A 17450-nucleotide genomic window follows, 5' to 3' on the forward strand; every position below is an offset into this window, starting at 1 on the left:
TCATAAATCACTCAAATTTCCTATTATGCGTTTCTAACAAACCAAATACGATTAGTCTCAACTTACGATGTAAGCATAAAGTGTGTTGGTATAACACAAATAAACAGAATGTTGGGGCATAAGCAATGTTCCCGGGGCTTTAAGGGATGACGCGCCGGATGAAACTGGATGGAACCGGATACCCGTTGAGTTATACCTCGGGAATCCCCAGGCGTAAGAGCCGATCTTCTGGCCATGTTGTAAATTATTTATATGTTTTGGCGCCGATGTAATATACGTTGTGATTTGATATTATAACGTTTGAAAAGGGACGCGAATTGCATGTGAGAGTTTTATTTTTTAGATATAAGTAATATTGGAAATAAGTGTATTATAAACAATTTATCGAAAATTTATTTACCACAGAAGCAGCAACGGCTAACCCTAGTAATAAGCACTGCATTATTTTGAAGAGAAAGTAAATATTTATCATTATTTACTTATCCAAACTTAAGTGAATTCCTTCTACAAATTGTTATAAATTTTAGATTCTAAAATTATTATGTAAACATAATGTACTCTTACACTTCTCTGCTATATACCTACGTGATGAGGCTGTTTTTCTGCCGAACATATATTGATTTTCAAAATGGTAGACATAGGTTTAATTAAACTTGTACGTATACACACATTAACTGAATGGTAAAGGGTTCATCTTTATGATATTCTGAGCGAATATTGGACCCGAAAATTACGCAGTATGATTAAAAATACAACAACGTTAACCCAATGCGAACTTAATAGGTTTCCTTATGAAAGAAATATATATATATGATTGAAAATATTCTTAGAGCATGTTTTAGCAAGTTCAAGCAAAATTACTGAACAACTTTAATTTTTAAGTAAAACATAACGAAATAGAAAAGACGTAATCCACAACCTTTCATACGTTGGATGTGTTTCAGTATGAAGAAAAATATTCTTACGTATGTGTCTTATATCACTTAAAGGCCTTGATACATACAAGCACTTACACATTTTTATGAAAAAAAAATTATCACATTCTTTTATTCTTTCCGTTAATTTTAATTTACCTAATATTTTACAATTCACCTTCTTCGTTACACCTAGTTTAGATATCAACATTAAATAAAATTACTTTTCTAGGGTAATTGCTCTGTTACATGACCTCACCAGATATACAAATATATAACGAGTACATCTACTTGTTTTAATATTCACAATGAGACTTCGTAATTTAGGAAAGCAAGGCTAAGGGCGGAGCTGTCTCCGTATGGTACGTTTGTGTTTAACATGAATATCTAATGACAAAGTAATAAATAAGCGATATACTAAGATATAACGCAATGTAATGCTCTTAGTATTTTTATTTATAAATGAAAGAAAAATGTGATCAATGCATTTGTTATCGAATAGACGAAACCGCTTAACGGGTTTCCCTGAACTTTGGCACGTGAACACAATAAACACTTTTATAAGTACTTAATGTATGCGCTTTTTATTGTTATTGTTATCATATATAGAACCAAATTTCTTTTTTCACTTTTCCATTTAACTTTAGAGTACAAGGAGATCAAAGGTAAAAAAGTATGTAGGTAACATAGATGCAGTTCTTTCAGACAAGCGTCAAGTACATTCAATAAAGGTATATTTACGATTGTTTCAGAGAGCAGCCGCGTCATGGTGATCCGGCGGAGACGTGAGTCGTGGGCGTGTTGATCTCCACATGCCGACAACACTCTGCAGTCAGCAGAAAGGTGGGATTGTCTTTAGTATACTGGCTACATACGGGACTAATTTTTTTTTTATTAAATAATTAATTTATACTTTATTGTCCAAAATACAATCTTTATACATACATACATATGATCACGTTTATATCCGTAGCGGGGTAGACAGAGCCACCAGTCTTGAAATGACTGATAGGTCATGCTCAGCTGTTTGGCTTAGTGATAGAATTGAGATTCAAATAGTGAGAAGTTGCTAGCCCATCGCCTAAAAGAGGAATCCCAAGTTTATATCCCTTAGTCGCCTTTTACGACATCCGTGGGGAAGAGATGGAGTGGTCCTATTCTTTTTTGTAATGGTGCCGGGAACCACACGGCAAAATTCAATCAATCAAATCAACTATCTTTATAGGCGGACCTAATACTAATAGCATTGTCTCACAGTCTAACAATGGGTCTACTTGATTTGAACAAGTGATACTACAGAAATACTATTTACAGCCAAAAAGGTTGCATATATACATACGTATTTTACGAGATTTTTACATTCACCGCCACAGGTGTTTAAAAAGTAAATAGGAAAATACAGGTATATCTACTGGTTCCGTTACCGGGAACTTTATGGTACTAAAGACTACTAACGAGTGCACTCGATCCACCTGCAAACATAACGTATACTTTTTACGAGAAAAGTACAGAGGAAATGTATTGATACCAATTTGTAGAACCGACAGAACAATCGAGAAAGTTGATAAAAAGTTTAATCCGGCGGGTGTCGCCCCGCGAGATCCGATATAAATTGACTACATTCGTTTTCAACTTTTATTCGCTTCTCGACTTACGTCGTGTATCTTTTTTAGGATGTATTTTAATTAGTTACGAGAAATATTTTAATAAGTATTTATAACTTAATATTTTTATAAGTTATTATCAAAATTTACTACCTGGTACTCAGAAATGAACATTCAAGCGCGGACGCAATATGGGACAGGGTCAAAAATTAGAACATTTACGAGTGGATTTGCCTGAGTGTCTGATGGAGTACTCGTATACCGTACCTAACATAACTACCTCTTTTGTGTGTGTGTTTTTTTTTTGTGTTCTAGTCTTCAATTAAAAAATGAAAGGTTTATATATAACATAATAAAGTGTTGTTTGGAATCATATCAGATTTTTATTTTGAAAATTTTGGATATATGTATTTTGTTCTCTATAATAAACTTGTTTTCTAAGTTTCAAGAAATCAGCTAAAAGGCCCCAAGTTAACCTCTCTGAGCGCTTACAAATTCGAGGGCAAAGTGGAGCGCATTTTATCCCAGGACAAATTAAGTGCTATTCGTTAAATCTGGGCGCGATCTGTCACGGGATTAAGTAGGAAGTGAGGTAGAATGTGCTGTGGTAAATAGCGGACATTTTTTTAAATCAGGCCAGACTAAGTCGTCTGAATTTTTGTATTGAACTACTCGGTGAATTGTTTTAGGCGATTATTTTATAGACTTTATTTTTTTGTTTTAATTTTTTTTTTTTTATTTAGTTTTATAGTAAGCTTTTATTTAAAGTTTAACAATAGTTGAAATATTTAATTTTTTAAAGAAAATAATTTACATGTTAAACCGACTTGTCAGAAATTTCACTTTCGTGTTTTTTTGCATTCCGATTATGACAATCAATTTATAAAATCAGACCACGAGTACCTTTTACAATTAAAAAACCTAGCTGAAGGTGATTGAATAATTGATAAAATTACATACACGTATTTGTCAAGTTAATCATGAATGGTTTAACATGCAAACTGTTCGTGTTCCGAGCTTCATTGACGTCATAACATAACTTTTGAAAGTAGGTCACGTATTCAATTCCGCTAGCACTGAAAAAAAAACCGTAATATCACGTTGAAAGTCGGCCTTGTGGCACGCTAGTCAGCCTTTCTCAAAGTGGGCGATAACGCCCCCTTGTAGCGAAGGCTAAACGCAATATGAGCCTTATAAGGCTAATGAATATGAAGGCAGAATGTGTGATTTTTTTGTCTGACAAGAAGGAATTTTCGCATATCATCATATTGAATATTGGTGAAAAAGGTTTGGCTTGAACTATAAATCGAATGAAAAAGTACATGGAAGGTAAAAGTTTCATGCAGAACTACCTATAATATAATCACTAAAAGAATAAATTATAAATTTGCTTAATATTTTCACAGAAAAGTGTCACTTTCTGACACGTCTTGGCAAACTTCGAAAAGCTTCAAAATACGCTAGATTGATGAGATTATTAGTTGTGAGACATCATGAAATATTTATTTATAGGTAGTTTGACGTAATATATTTCGTTTATATAAATGCAAATACGACATTACTCATAAATCATTAATTATCGTAATTCATTTAAAAGTGTTTCAAACCGCTGAGTAAGCTAGTTAAATCTGGGAAAGCTCTCTGGGAAAATCCCCAAGAGCACATTCGGATAATATGCATTTCTACATGAAATTTAAATTCAGAAATATTTGAAGTGATATACCTCTGAGCTAATCCGAGGTTGAGTGGCGCGGAAATATAATTTAATTTATCATGTAAGTAGTTTTTTGATGGCATAAACATGTCTACCAATTAAAATTTAGATGTGTTACTCAGAACTACATAAAGAGTCGGTTAGAAATTAAGTATATGACTTATCTGACAGTCACTAGATATAGCACCAGTTACTTAACGTTACTAAACTCGCCAACTCGTATAACAAATGCCAATTAAGGTCAATCTTCTTGGTGGGGAAACATCTTAACAACTAAGTAATAAATTTATGTTTGTGGTCATGTCACTAGAAAATCTCTTAAAAAAAATCTGGAATTATATCCAGCCAATTTTATATCAACCTGCATGCTGGCATTACTAATAGTTCTTTTTTATTTCAGATGTCCTAATATGGGTTGGTCATGCGTGGTGGCACGCGCAGTGGCCTTTTTACTTACGTTGAGCATGGTTTCAGCTCTCACATCCGACATGTAAGTAAAAACTAAGTAACTTTTCCTATATTATATTGATAATAATCTAAAAAAGTTAATAAGAGTGCAATAAACCTGCTTTGAATATTATTACGCAGAGTCAAACAAGATTTATAAGAGACAACTAATAACTACGACATTTGAAATGTCCATTTGAAGAGACATATAGATTATAGTCTGTATGACGTTGACGAGTATAACGTGGAAAAAGCGAATGTGACAGGCGACGAAGCGGACTTAACGCGCTGGGCACCGGGGCACGCGCAGCCAAGCGTGAACACACCGCTCCATTTATAGACCCTGTACTAAATTGTAGGTAAATGTATTGTGGACCCTTCTCCGGTATCACTAAACTGGCGAATAAGATGTTATCAAAATGTTTCATACAAATGGGAGATGGGTTCGATGTCAACCTTATAAAAAATATGCACTTATGACCATTCTGGTCCTTATTATTACAACATCTATTTCAAGAGCGATCAAAATAAAAATATCTCTTAGAATACTGATTTTACAATGTTGGCTATATTTAACGATACAGAAATCAGTAGTTTTTTAAAGCAGTAGTTATTTTACTTGAAGATTAAACGAAGACGGTGTTTATTTTCTCGAACTACTTTTTGCTAAAGTGGAACGTTGTTGAGCAAGTTCTAAACTCCCAACTTGGAAACTACGAATACGTTCGCCTAAACAAATTGCCTTAGGTATACATACATATCGTGCAATAGTTTGTCCTCTATTTACGTACAAAGTTGCCTATTCATGAGACCAATTCACAATACATGTTCGGAACTCGGTGATTCAATCAGATAGCATTGTTTATAAACTAAATTTGCTACTTCTGTTTGCTATCTGTGGTATTGACTATATATACCTTCTAGGTATTGATCGTAATGTGATTGTGATTGCAAGTAAAATACAATTATCATGCACTTTTTGGGTTGTCACTACTCCGTAACATAGTTCTTACGTTAGATTTGTACTGTTTATTAACATATTAAAAGGCTTTCGTAGAGGCAAGGTAATAAGTGCTAATCTAAAATCAATACTAAGGCTGCCATTCTATGTTCCCACGCGCTTAATTTACCATGATATACGACATTGATAAATTGTTCCTAATGTCTGGAGTTTTTGGCTAATCGTCCACACGCCCCGTTTCGCAATCTGAACGATTTACCCGAAACTGAAAAATATCATACATCAATTATTTGTATGGTGTGACTAATAACGTTGCAATTAACTTGATTACAGATTTGCTGCGGGAAAGTCGGACAAAGAGATACTGGACAACCTACTCAAGAATTCCCGCTACGATAAAAGACTGCTTCCACCTGTAGATGGTAAATATTTTTACGACTTATACACATTTTATAAGCTGATTTTTATTGTTTGCCAATTGTAAGTATTGGATGTGAGATTAGATATGTGATATTGTAGATCATAAAATATTGATGTAATATTGCAGATCCAGAATTCTGTTGTGGTCTTACGTCGCCCAACGACTCTCTGGCTCAAAATAAAGTCGGATTCTCTTCGCTCCGGCCTCGCTCGCACAATCGCGGTGCGTTGTGTTCATGTTTTTGAAAAGAGAAATCCTTACATTTTCCTGCATTATATTATGTAAACCGTAGCGTCTTTTATGTTATATTACAATCAACTCTTTGCACGCAACTCCGAGTACCCCAGGTTGGTTCCTATCACACGCAATTGTAGATATCCTACGCTTTAGTTCTTACTGCTGTTGTGGGTCACCTTATTGTTTAGTATGATTAGAATATTTGTTTCAACTAAGATATGCACTTTGACATTATGTTATAGGCAATAGACCTTACCTTTTTAGAGCCAAGATTTATATGACTATCTACTCTTGTAACTTAATTCTTTTTTGTGTGAAAACAATAATACAATATTCTGGATATGTCCTCATTTATTTAATTTAATTCAAAATAATGACATGAAAAATCATGCATTTTATGTTTATATCACGCTTTGTTACTGTCAATGATTTTCTCTTTTCACAAACATTAAACACAATTGGATTAATTTAATTATTGTTCAGAGAGATTCTTTAATCAATGATTTTTATGATTATTTTTTCTTGTAGAATTGGATCTGCCAATATGACAATAAAACAAAACTGTTGATTGATTTTGCTTTTTCTTTCTTTCTACCCTCCAAAGATTAAGTTGAGATATCCATATAACACGAGTGGGTACCATGACTTTAGCACTTCTATTAGCAATAAGCATGCCTTATATGTGACTGTGCAATTTATAATTACTACGACTTCTCTTATATATCATCGAATGTCTCTGTATTGGTTTTCAGGTGTCCTCACCGTAAATGTTAGCGTGCTACTTCTTAGTTTAGCATCTCCAGACGAATCTAGTCTTGTAAGTTCTGCGTTAATATCTTTAGATATTAGTTTATTTATTTCTTTATACATTTTTTTATTCAATATTTTTTCTTTACCTTTGAGTCCACGTTAAACATGAGCAACTGTTTCAGAAATACGAAGTGGAGTTTTTACTACAGCAGCAGTGGTACGACCCGCGACTTCGTTATTCCAATCAGTCGCACTACGACTTCCTTAACGCCATTCATCACCACGAAGACATTTGGCTGCCAGACACATATTTCATTATGCACGGGGATTTTAAGGTAAAAAAATAATTCTGGGTGCATTTTATAATTTCGGAAATATTTTGTTTATTTTTCACTGCAACAATCGATTTATTGCAATGTATTAATACGAATGTATTAAAAATGATGTAGTAAAATGAAGAAAAAATTAAATAAAACTGAGTTCTCTAAAAATTCTTTTTATAATTTTGGCCGCACTAACTGCACAAAAGTCAGATATAATGATCGCGAACACTAAAATTTATAACAAAATTGTGGTGAATATCTCAAAAACCGCTTTACCTACATATGACTTTATAAATTCTATTGGACTAATCCTACCTACATTATAAATTTTATCAAAGTCAGACTAACGGTTACAAACACACAAACCTATAAAAAAAATCCATGTTGATTTGCAGAACACAGAGCGTGTTTCATCTTTTTCAACACCTTAAAATGTAATTGTTTTCAGGATCCGATAATCCCTATGCACTTCGCGCTGCGTATATATCGCAACGGCACCATCAACTATCTGATGCGGCGCCACCTAATCCTCTCCTGCCAAGGAAGACTCAACATTTTCCCTTTTGACGACCCATTGTGTTCATTTGCCTTAGAAAGTAGTAAGTAAACATTAAATATTTCGTTACGTACTGTCTAATTGCAAAGTGTTTCGTACACTAAAATAAACATATAAATGTTTTCAATATCCGAAAGGTTTAATATGAAGATTCTATATATACATTTGAGACCTTGCTGAACTCATATTATGCAAATAAAAATTTGAATTTCAATTTAAAGCTAAAAATTTACTAGGTAGGTAAAAGCTCGTATTGGCAAAGTGAATGTCCACGAACCAAAATTTATGTACTTATTTTTTTGTCTATTTATGTTTATTATTTTTTATTATTTAATTTATTTACGTAAATTATCTAAGTCTACTGGTACGTTAATCCTTACACAAAAAATACATGAATTTTTCTGTTTTCATCAATTACAGTATCATATGAGCAGTCAGCGATTACTTACGTGTGGAAAAACGACGAGGACACTCTACGGAAATCGCCCTCGCTCACCACCCTCAACGCGTACCTCATACAGAACCAAACCATCCCCTGCCCCATAAAGGCTAGTTGGAGAGGTAACGAACGATACACCTATCTCATCAGACATTTCAACGCTTACATACACACATTTTTTATTTTAACCTTACGAATTCGAGTAGACTAGACTCCCAACTCCTTTTGTTTTACAAGCACAATCCCGTTTTAGCACAAGATCAAAAGATGTTTAAGCAAACTGAAATTCTGATTAACTCTTTTCAGCTTGGTCTTGATTTACATAAAAAGGTTATTTTTCAACTTTCTTTTACATCATCGACAACGACGTAGAAGCTTCTAGTATGTGTTATGTAACTATTAGTTAAACCTAAATTAAAATCGTGATTTTGTGGTTTGTGTTAGAGCATAGTTAGCAATTTCGCATGTACATTATAGTGACATGATTCCGTGATTGTTTTGTGTCTAACACTTAAACAGTTGAAAAGTAGTATACCTAACAGTATTTTGAATCATTTGAAAGTTACATTTTTACATATAGAAAGAATTTTGAACGTAGAATGTAAGACTTTGTTAACGTCTTTGCAAGCAGCTGATGGTATATCACTTTACGAAGACGATGAAGAGCTGACATGTAACCTTTGCCAGAGACGCTTTGAGGAGCAAGGTACTTGAGTCGCACCGGACGATTCACCGTTCAGTCCGGTGACGTCGTATTTGCCGTATATTTTCCGCTTATGTGTGAGTAAAGGCGTAATTGTGTTACAAAACTGATTGGTGTAAAATATCGGACGAGATCTGTCACAGGATGATACAGTGTATTCACAAGCCATTTTATGTTTCCAACTCATCTTCCCATTGCATGCATGTAAACTGTACTCGTATAAGTATGTTACCGCACGTGTTTGATATATAGTTCGCTGTCTTTTGAAAAATTTCATTGACGCTAGAAACTACATTTTCCAGCATATGAACACAACACGCATTACTCATACATTCAGGATTGTAGTCAATTTATTAGAAATTGTTTTAATGCATTAATGAACAATCGATTGACAAGGCCTCTGAATGGAGTTATTTGGAATTTTTACATCCACGCCTTTACCTAACCTCCACCACTTTTTTGTTCCAACAAAATTATAACAATAATTGATAATTTCTATCAATGTTTAGGTCCATATTGTACCTAACAATATTCACTTCACAGGTAACTACAGCTGCCTTAAGGTCGACCTAATATTTACTAGAGACCGAGCGTTCTACTTTACTACAGTATTTATCCCTGGAATAATTCTGGTGACCTCCTCCTTCATCACATTCTGGCTGGAATGGAATGCAGTGCCAGCCCGTTCCATGATAGGTAAAATATGTGGCTGGCAATTGGGAATGCTCTCGGTCTTGCATTTAACTTTCTCTGACTCTGTAGATGTGGCTGGGGCTGTCAATAAACACGCTGATTTCCTTTCGCAGGTTCGGCTTGATCGTTGCATATATTATAATTCATACAAACACTTTGTAGCGGACACACATGCAACCCTGTATTTTATGTATTATTTTTAGATTTGCTTCATATTTTTAGGTAATTACAGCTGTCTCAAAGTGGATCTCATCTTCACGCGGGATAGATCTTTTTACTTCACCACAGTTTTCATTCCGGGCATCATTTTGGTGACATCATCGTTTATTACTTTTTGGCTGGAATGGAATGCAGTGCCTGCTAGAGTAATGATAGGTTGGTGTATTATTTTAATGCTTCCGCGTTTCAATATATCAAATCATATAAAATTAATTTAATCAATAAATTCAGCAGCGAAATCAATTATCCGAAGAAAAGCTGCGATTTATTTTGCAATTAAACATTAAATGCACGAATCACTAGATTTAAAAAAAATCATAATTATGCATGATCTAGTTTATATAGAACTTTTTACTTTGTTTATTAAAATTCTTTTTTTAATTAGAACAAATTTTTGGCACAATAGATTTATTGCAACGGTTGTTCAATGAAGAAATTGGGGTGACAATATTTTTATGAAAAGGATAAAACTGATTGTCTGTCGGGCAGGTGTAACAACGATGTTGAACTTTTTCACAACGTCAAATGGTTTCCGGTCGACCCTGCCGGTGGTGTCCAATCTCACGGCTATGAACGTGTGGGACGGAGTCTGCATGTGTTTTATCTACGCATCTCTTCTAGAATTCGTATGTGTCAATTACGTCGGAAGAAAAAGACCACTACACAATGTTGTGTACCGCCCCGGAGAAAACCCCGTCACACAGGTGACTTTCATTATAATTATTTTCCCCCTCTCTGTGTTATAAATCCAATAATACGTTATTCGATGTTGTTCTTAGCTATGTAGCGGTTTGTATTTTGCACTACCTCTATATAAGATATGTGATGAATGTTGTTTTCCATGTCAAATATACGAAAACATAACTGATCAGCATTGTGTCTTTAACTATTTGTACTTAGCATATCGATGTTTGCAATCATTAGCAATCTACTGATGACATTTTTATGAAATAAAATAAACATATTCTAAGTACGCAATATTATTTCTTCACCTGTTTCTATTAAAAATATAAGAAAGTTATATTATACATTTACAAAATCGCACTATTTTGAGTTATCTATCTACTTACCCAAATTTTTACTTTTCACTTAACTTTTAATTTACGAAGGAATTATACATACATATCATTACGTCAATATTCCTTGCGGGGCAGACAGAGCCAGTCTTGAAAAGACTGATTCTACATTTTCCATAGGATAATTGTCTACAATTTTTTCTTGCTAATATCAAATTTTTTGTTATAAATTATGAACTAATTAGGCTTCGAATACGTGAGCTCTTCTAACCAATCAAAGTATAGCGAAATTATAATTTAATGTGATGAATATTTGAAATAAATTTTTACTTTCTGAAAGGAAATTTTTGAAAGTTAAGAAAACCAAGTAGGTAATGTTTTTAAATCTGTGAAAAAACGAAACTCTCACTAACATTTAACCTTCCTAACGTCGTGATGACATGTCAGTTATTCTATTCTATAATTTATTTGATTGTAATTTTTGAGATGTAATTCAACTCCTTCGTGAATTATTTATTTTTCTTACATTTTGCAATGTTTTTCTTGCCAACAAAACAGCATGACACGTATTACTGTTTATCGGTTCCAATATTTTACTTTTCAAAAGGCATGCTTCTTTAAGTTATATTGTTATTGCATGAATGTATTTGGCTCATTTTAATTTTAAACTGTTTACCTACTGGGTAGGCCAGAATCATATCGAATTTTCTTTGCAATTAATTATCTACACAAAATTTGATTTACTTTCTGAATTACTATAAAGACTATTTTGTGTGGCCATAGTCTAATTCTTACTTTTAAAATTGTCATTACATCTAATATATATTTATTGCTTTTCACATATGTAATTTCAGCTCATGGAAATTATATACATACGTTTTATAAAATTTATTATATACGTAATATTTCAAAATTTTATAACAAAACATTGCAAAGTGTGATCTGATTGATATTTGACTCTGAGCTACGTCTGACATCCAGTCACAAGTTACATACTTACCTACAACACAAAAAATACTTTCTCGTATCTCGAAAAGTACTTATATCAAAAATTCCAAATCTGCATGTAATATATTGTGCGTACGAATATTGTGTATTATATTAATCTGGCCACAACAATCTAGTCTATGTCATCACGATTGCACAACTCATCCGTCACGAGTGAAAAATTGTGTGTGTGATGTGTTCGCAGCGACTGCCCGCAGTCCTCAGCAGAATTGGCATTATACTGGCCAGCCCCCTGGTAAGAACCTTCGCCACTGTCATTGGCACTTTCCTCATATTGAGCTGTTATATTTCTTTGCCACGAGTTATGATGTCATCCATAAACAAATATTTCATAGAAGTAACGTCCACTATCTAGAAATATTTTTTTACTAATTGTACTTTCCTATTCTGCTTATTATTACTAAACTTTAAATTCCAGTCATAATATAATTAATTTGCCCTATTTACACATAAGGTTGTAAGTATACTTATGCCGTAAATAGATTTTATTTTAAGAAATATGGCAGTGAAAATCTTACGCAGCACATTCTATGAAAGCATGCATTCTTGTTTCTAGCCTTAAACATCGGAATCGTTTTCTTTATGTACCCGTTTACATTTTTTTTTTAAATTATACTTTTACTTTAGTTTTAAGCTTTCCTTTAGTTCTTAAACTAAACCGTCTGAATTTGCATGTCGAAATAAATTTTAAGTCACGAGTTTCTATTTTATGACGCACAATGTTGACGCCTATCACGTATTATTTATATTTATAAAAAGAAATCTCTGATTTAATTTTAACACAGATCATCACAAATAATAAAGCCGAATTACATTCATCAATTATGCAAAGGCATACGGCGGCTACTCACTACATAAAGCTAGACCAACACAACTAAATCAAAAATCAACTACTTTATATCTATTAATCGACGCTTTTTCAGCTTATTTTTAATTAGCTGCAACGAATAGGATGATCTGCAGCTTCTGCACACTTCAAAACGAAGATACTATAACGTTACATTTCTTTTAATGTTCATAATGTAACATCTTCATGCTTTAGCTATGAATAATATATTTTTAAATGTTAGGAGGCGATCGCATTCCTACAATGGGCTAGGTCTGACACTCCCGAAGACGAGCCAAGTGTAAGCGGCGCCGTAAGTGATGAAGTGCATTGCCACATCATACCTTAGTCTGCATCCTGATCACCTGTTATCATGAAACTAACGCATTCTCTTATTTAACGCTGCTTTTGGATTGATGCAGCCTGTAAGTACGCTCAATAGTTATCTTAGCTCATATAGTAGCTCATATTGGTACTAATAAGAGATTTATCATTTCCATTAATTATTATTGATTAATTAGCAACTTGATGACTAATCATCAAAAAATACACAGGCATTGTAAAATTTTACTTTACCTTATTTTTACAACTAGGTGTCAACTAAAGAAAAGAACCTTCAAAAATGCTTATCTACCTATAAATATTTTTCTTATTCTGTGATGATTGAATTTTTAAGCATGTGATATGTATAACTTAAGTGATATTACATAATTTTTTTAATCCAAGTCGTCATATTTATCCTCTATTTCATTTAAGAACATGCATTGTTACCCCTAACGATTATGCTTTGCCTCACCCTTGTCATTATAGTGGCACACATTTCAATAAAACCATACGCCGACAGTTAATTCCCAGCCATTCTTTATTAGATGGCTTAAAATAATTTCAGGGTGACAAAAAGCGGGAGTCAACGGGTGCAGCAGACCTAGTGACATGTACTGCTTGCAGCGGGGCCCCTGGCCCTTGCACTCACACAGCCAACAATGGAGGCGTATCAGAAGTAAGTTTCGTGTTATTCTTACTTTGTCTATTCACCAAGCTAATTTTTTCCGAGAATTGCCATCGGGTTTATTCAGTACAAAATTATCGATAAAATTTATTTTTGCAAACATTTCGAGCTGTAACTCTGCTAGTTTGTTAATGTTTTATTTATTATCATTAAATAGTTCACAATATCATGTATTACTTAGATTAAGAACTATAATTTAAAATCTTTATTGGAGTACAAGCACTCTTTGTTTATATCAAAGCCTCCCTGAGTTATCATTCGTCAAAATCACATTTACACAACAAAAACACGTAGTTGGCTTGCAATATCATCATTCATTTGCCAAATAATTTCTTTCAGCCATGTTTCGTCCAGGTTCGCAAAAAAGAACCCCCGCACCCGATCCGAGTGGCCAAGACCATCGATGTCATCGCCAGGATCACCTTTCCCACTGCCTATGCCGTGTTTCTTATATTCTTCTTCATACACTACAAGGCGTTTTCTTAATGCTGCCTCTACCTTCAATTCTCCTTCTGGCTGCTTTTGTTATGAACAATCGTGTATTTTACGCGTCACAGAACTCACAGGTATGCAGATTTTTCACCAGTTTTTGAGTGTCTACACATGTGGTCAAGCTAACTTGTGAATGCGTTAAATTATAAGGGGACATTCAGCAGATTACTATAATTTTGCTGCTTTCTATTGTTGATAGACTAATATAATCGGTACCTAGTCATATGATATTTTTTTCTACAGGCTTTGAAATAGTTTTCATAAATTAATATGACTGTGACTGTTTGTAATGTACCTGTGAGGCAGATATACTTTGTTGTGAATACACGAAAACTTATGATAGGATAAAGAGGGATCAATGACATAATTGTACGAAAATTTCTTGTATCGATAAAAATAGGTCGATTCGTAAGTAATGTTTGAAAACTACGAGGAGAGTAAACTTGAGGGAAATATATCCCGCACTAAGAAATCTATTTCAAACCTAGACACACCGAGACAGTCACAATACTATTTTAGAACTTTAATTTTAATATACTTCAAAATCAAAAGACATGAAACATAATTAGATTAGATTTAATCACCATAGCAGAATTAGTATGTACACGTTCATAAGTTGTGATAACGTTGTAAAAATGAAGTTGCTTATAAATGGAGGACTCCAATTGATTGAGATTTAAAATAAGTTTCAGGTTCATGTATAAACAATATTTTAATTAGTATATAAAGCTCAAGTCGTTATTATAATTAGAAATTTGATGATAAATGTATCGAAAATGTTGAGTTTAGAAGTTTCTGTTTCGCTTACGTTATATTAATTTACCATGAACATGCCTTTTACATTTCAATGTTATTTTTTGCCTGAAATACTCTTATATAGTACTTAATTGATAAATGATTTTGATTGTAAATAATGTTGAAATTATTATAAAACCTCGATACGTAAGGATATCTTTTACCCTAAACACGTTACAAAGTGTTAGTTCTACTTGTAAGTATCGTAAAATTGTGCTGTGAGACCATGCCGTCATCCTGTTTGTTGCGTAAGTAGTTTAAAATATTTACTTCGATATCGTAAATGTACTAAGATGTCCTACTACATGTGTTATTTATCATATAAAATCTTTCATTTTCAACCAGTGTTGTACTGGTTACGACCTAAGTACTAGGGAATCATGAAATCTCAATTATGCATGGTTCATGCAAATAACGAGCATATGAAATTAAGTTTGGACAGTTATTTAGATTTACACTGAAATATAAATTTAAGTGTAAACAACGACACGAAAAAACCAAATTGTCGAAAACAATTTTCATTCCATTAATACAACATCATCGATTCTATGCCTTTTGCTTGATAAAGAGCGGACCAAGGAGTCAAATGTTTTGAAACATAGATTTTATATACTAAATTATTAAACATACAAATTAAGTAGAACCGCAAATTGACTGTGCTTTAAAATCAAATTACTTCTCTTTACTGACTTTTTAATGACTGCATTGCACATGAAATATCTTTCATTTTAACGTCAAATATAATTTATTTTTTATGAAAAATCAATAGCACACCATGCAATAACAAAAACGAGGCAATCCATATTTTAATTAAAAAGGTATCTAGAAGAAAATGTTACTTACCATGATATGGAAATATTTAAAAAAAGTTAACCTTACCAAAGTTATAATTATTGTTATTGCTTTTGTAAGCTTATACTTTTTATTATTTTTCAAGGCGCGTTTTCTCTGATCTCTTTTGATTTACGTAATATAATGAAAAAAATTTTCTTAATCATATAAAAAATTTACAATTTCGACCATTCCCATTTTCTTTTTTGTATAATTACTTTAAATACAAAGTGATACTAATTTAAATTTGCAATGTTTTGTACTTACTAAATAAATTGTAAGATGAAAAATAACATATCATTCGCTTTGTAAGACACATTCTTGTACCTATTTATGCTAAATTACCTGTTAACCAAATCTATATATTCTATGCTGCCTTTATCTTCCTACGTATATTGTTAAAATTTAGATAATTTTGTGAAATATACCTGAAAAAGCCTTGAGAATATTTATTACTTGTGATATCTTTTCGCTATATTTTTATATACTTACCTAAACATATGAACTAATCAACAGAGTCGATTGTAGAAAATTAAAAGTGTCGCAATGTTAGAATAAACATCTCAAATAACCAAGCGTATGTTGGTATGTATTGGTATGACAGATGGGTATATAAAAATAAACGTCAGCGTATACTTAAAATTATACGTTCCTAACTCAAAAAGGAACTCTGTAGAAAAATTCTTGGTAAAAGTGTATTCGGTGCTTATACGTAAAGCTTTCTATTCGCTTAAACTATTTAATTATTTATAAAACAATATTTTATTATTTACAATTTTATTAGAAGGTAAGATAAGATTTACCTGTGTAATGTTTTTGAAACATTTTACTCAGTACCTACTTACATGTATCATCTCAAATTGTTTGTTCAATCTATGGACTATTCCATAATTTAATTAATCTAGCTATACCTAAGTGCTCGTGAAATATTTTATTTAAATTCATTTAACCTATTATTACAAATTCGAGTAACTATAACAGTACTTTTTTATTTAAAGAATAAGTTTTTCGTATGTTTACCTAAGTTACAATTGTGTTTGTTACTTCACGGGCAACGATATAAGTAACACAAGTATGAAGTTTGTATTTTAGAGTGCCATTAGCTATCACAGTATCTTTATTTTTTTTAATCGATCGCAATTGTACTTATACAAGGGTGCTCCCATTACATTTCTTAAGTACATATGTAGGTACTTATACATCACAGTATCATTTGAAGCCTAAATATGTCCCTAGTTTTACTCATTAATACGACGTTCAATTGTTTAGTTTTTAAATTTACAATGTCTGTAAAAAGTAAAAAAAAATATCTTTTTCTAATTAAATTGTAATAAGTTATTGAGTGCTTCGCCCTTAAAAGAGAGAGTAGGCTCAAATGGCCGCTTATTAATAGATTATTAAAACAATATAAGAAATATCTATCTATAATGTAAACTTACTTCTAAGATTGTACCATTGGTATGCTGTACTATAAAAACAATAAAACAAGTAG

At 32.6% G+C, this 17450-nt stretch overlaps 1 protein-coding gene across 1 annotated transcript; it reads left to right on the forward strand.

Annotated features, from left to right (window-relative positions):
* Window positions 1–1726: 1726 nt before the first annotated feature.
* On the forward strand, window positions 1727–14931 carry LOC106134759 (glutamate-gated chloride channel subunit beta). Its single transcript, XM_060945749.1, has 16 exons — window positions 1727–1757; window positions 4633–4722; window positions 5974–6062; window positions 6188–6283; window positions 7051–7115; window positions 7231–7383; window positions 7820–7970; window positions 8348–8488; window positions 8998–9072; window positions 9613–9765; window positions 9985–10137; window positions 10471–10685; window positions 12190–12240; window positions 13076–13144; window positions 13721–13831; window positions 14180–14931. The coding sequence occupies exons 2-16, from the start codon at window positions 4643–4645 to the stop codon at window positions 14324–14326; spliced, it is 1749 nt and encodes a 582-aa protein (XP_060801732.1). The 5' UTR covers window positions 1727–1757; window positions 4633–4642; the 3' UTR covers window positions 14327–14931.
* Window positions 14932–17450: the final 2519 nt, after the last annotated feature.

The sequence above is a fragment of the Amyelois transitella genome, chromosome 9 (assembly GCF_032362555.1).
Source record: "Amyelois transitella isolate CPQ chromosome 9, ilAmyTran1.1, whole genome shotgun sequence".
Lineage (NCBI taxonomy): Eukaryota > Metazoa > Arthropoda > Insecta > Lepidoptera > Pyralidae > Amyelois > Amyelois transitella.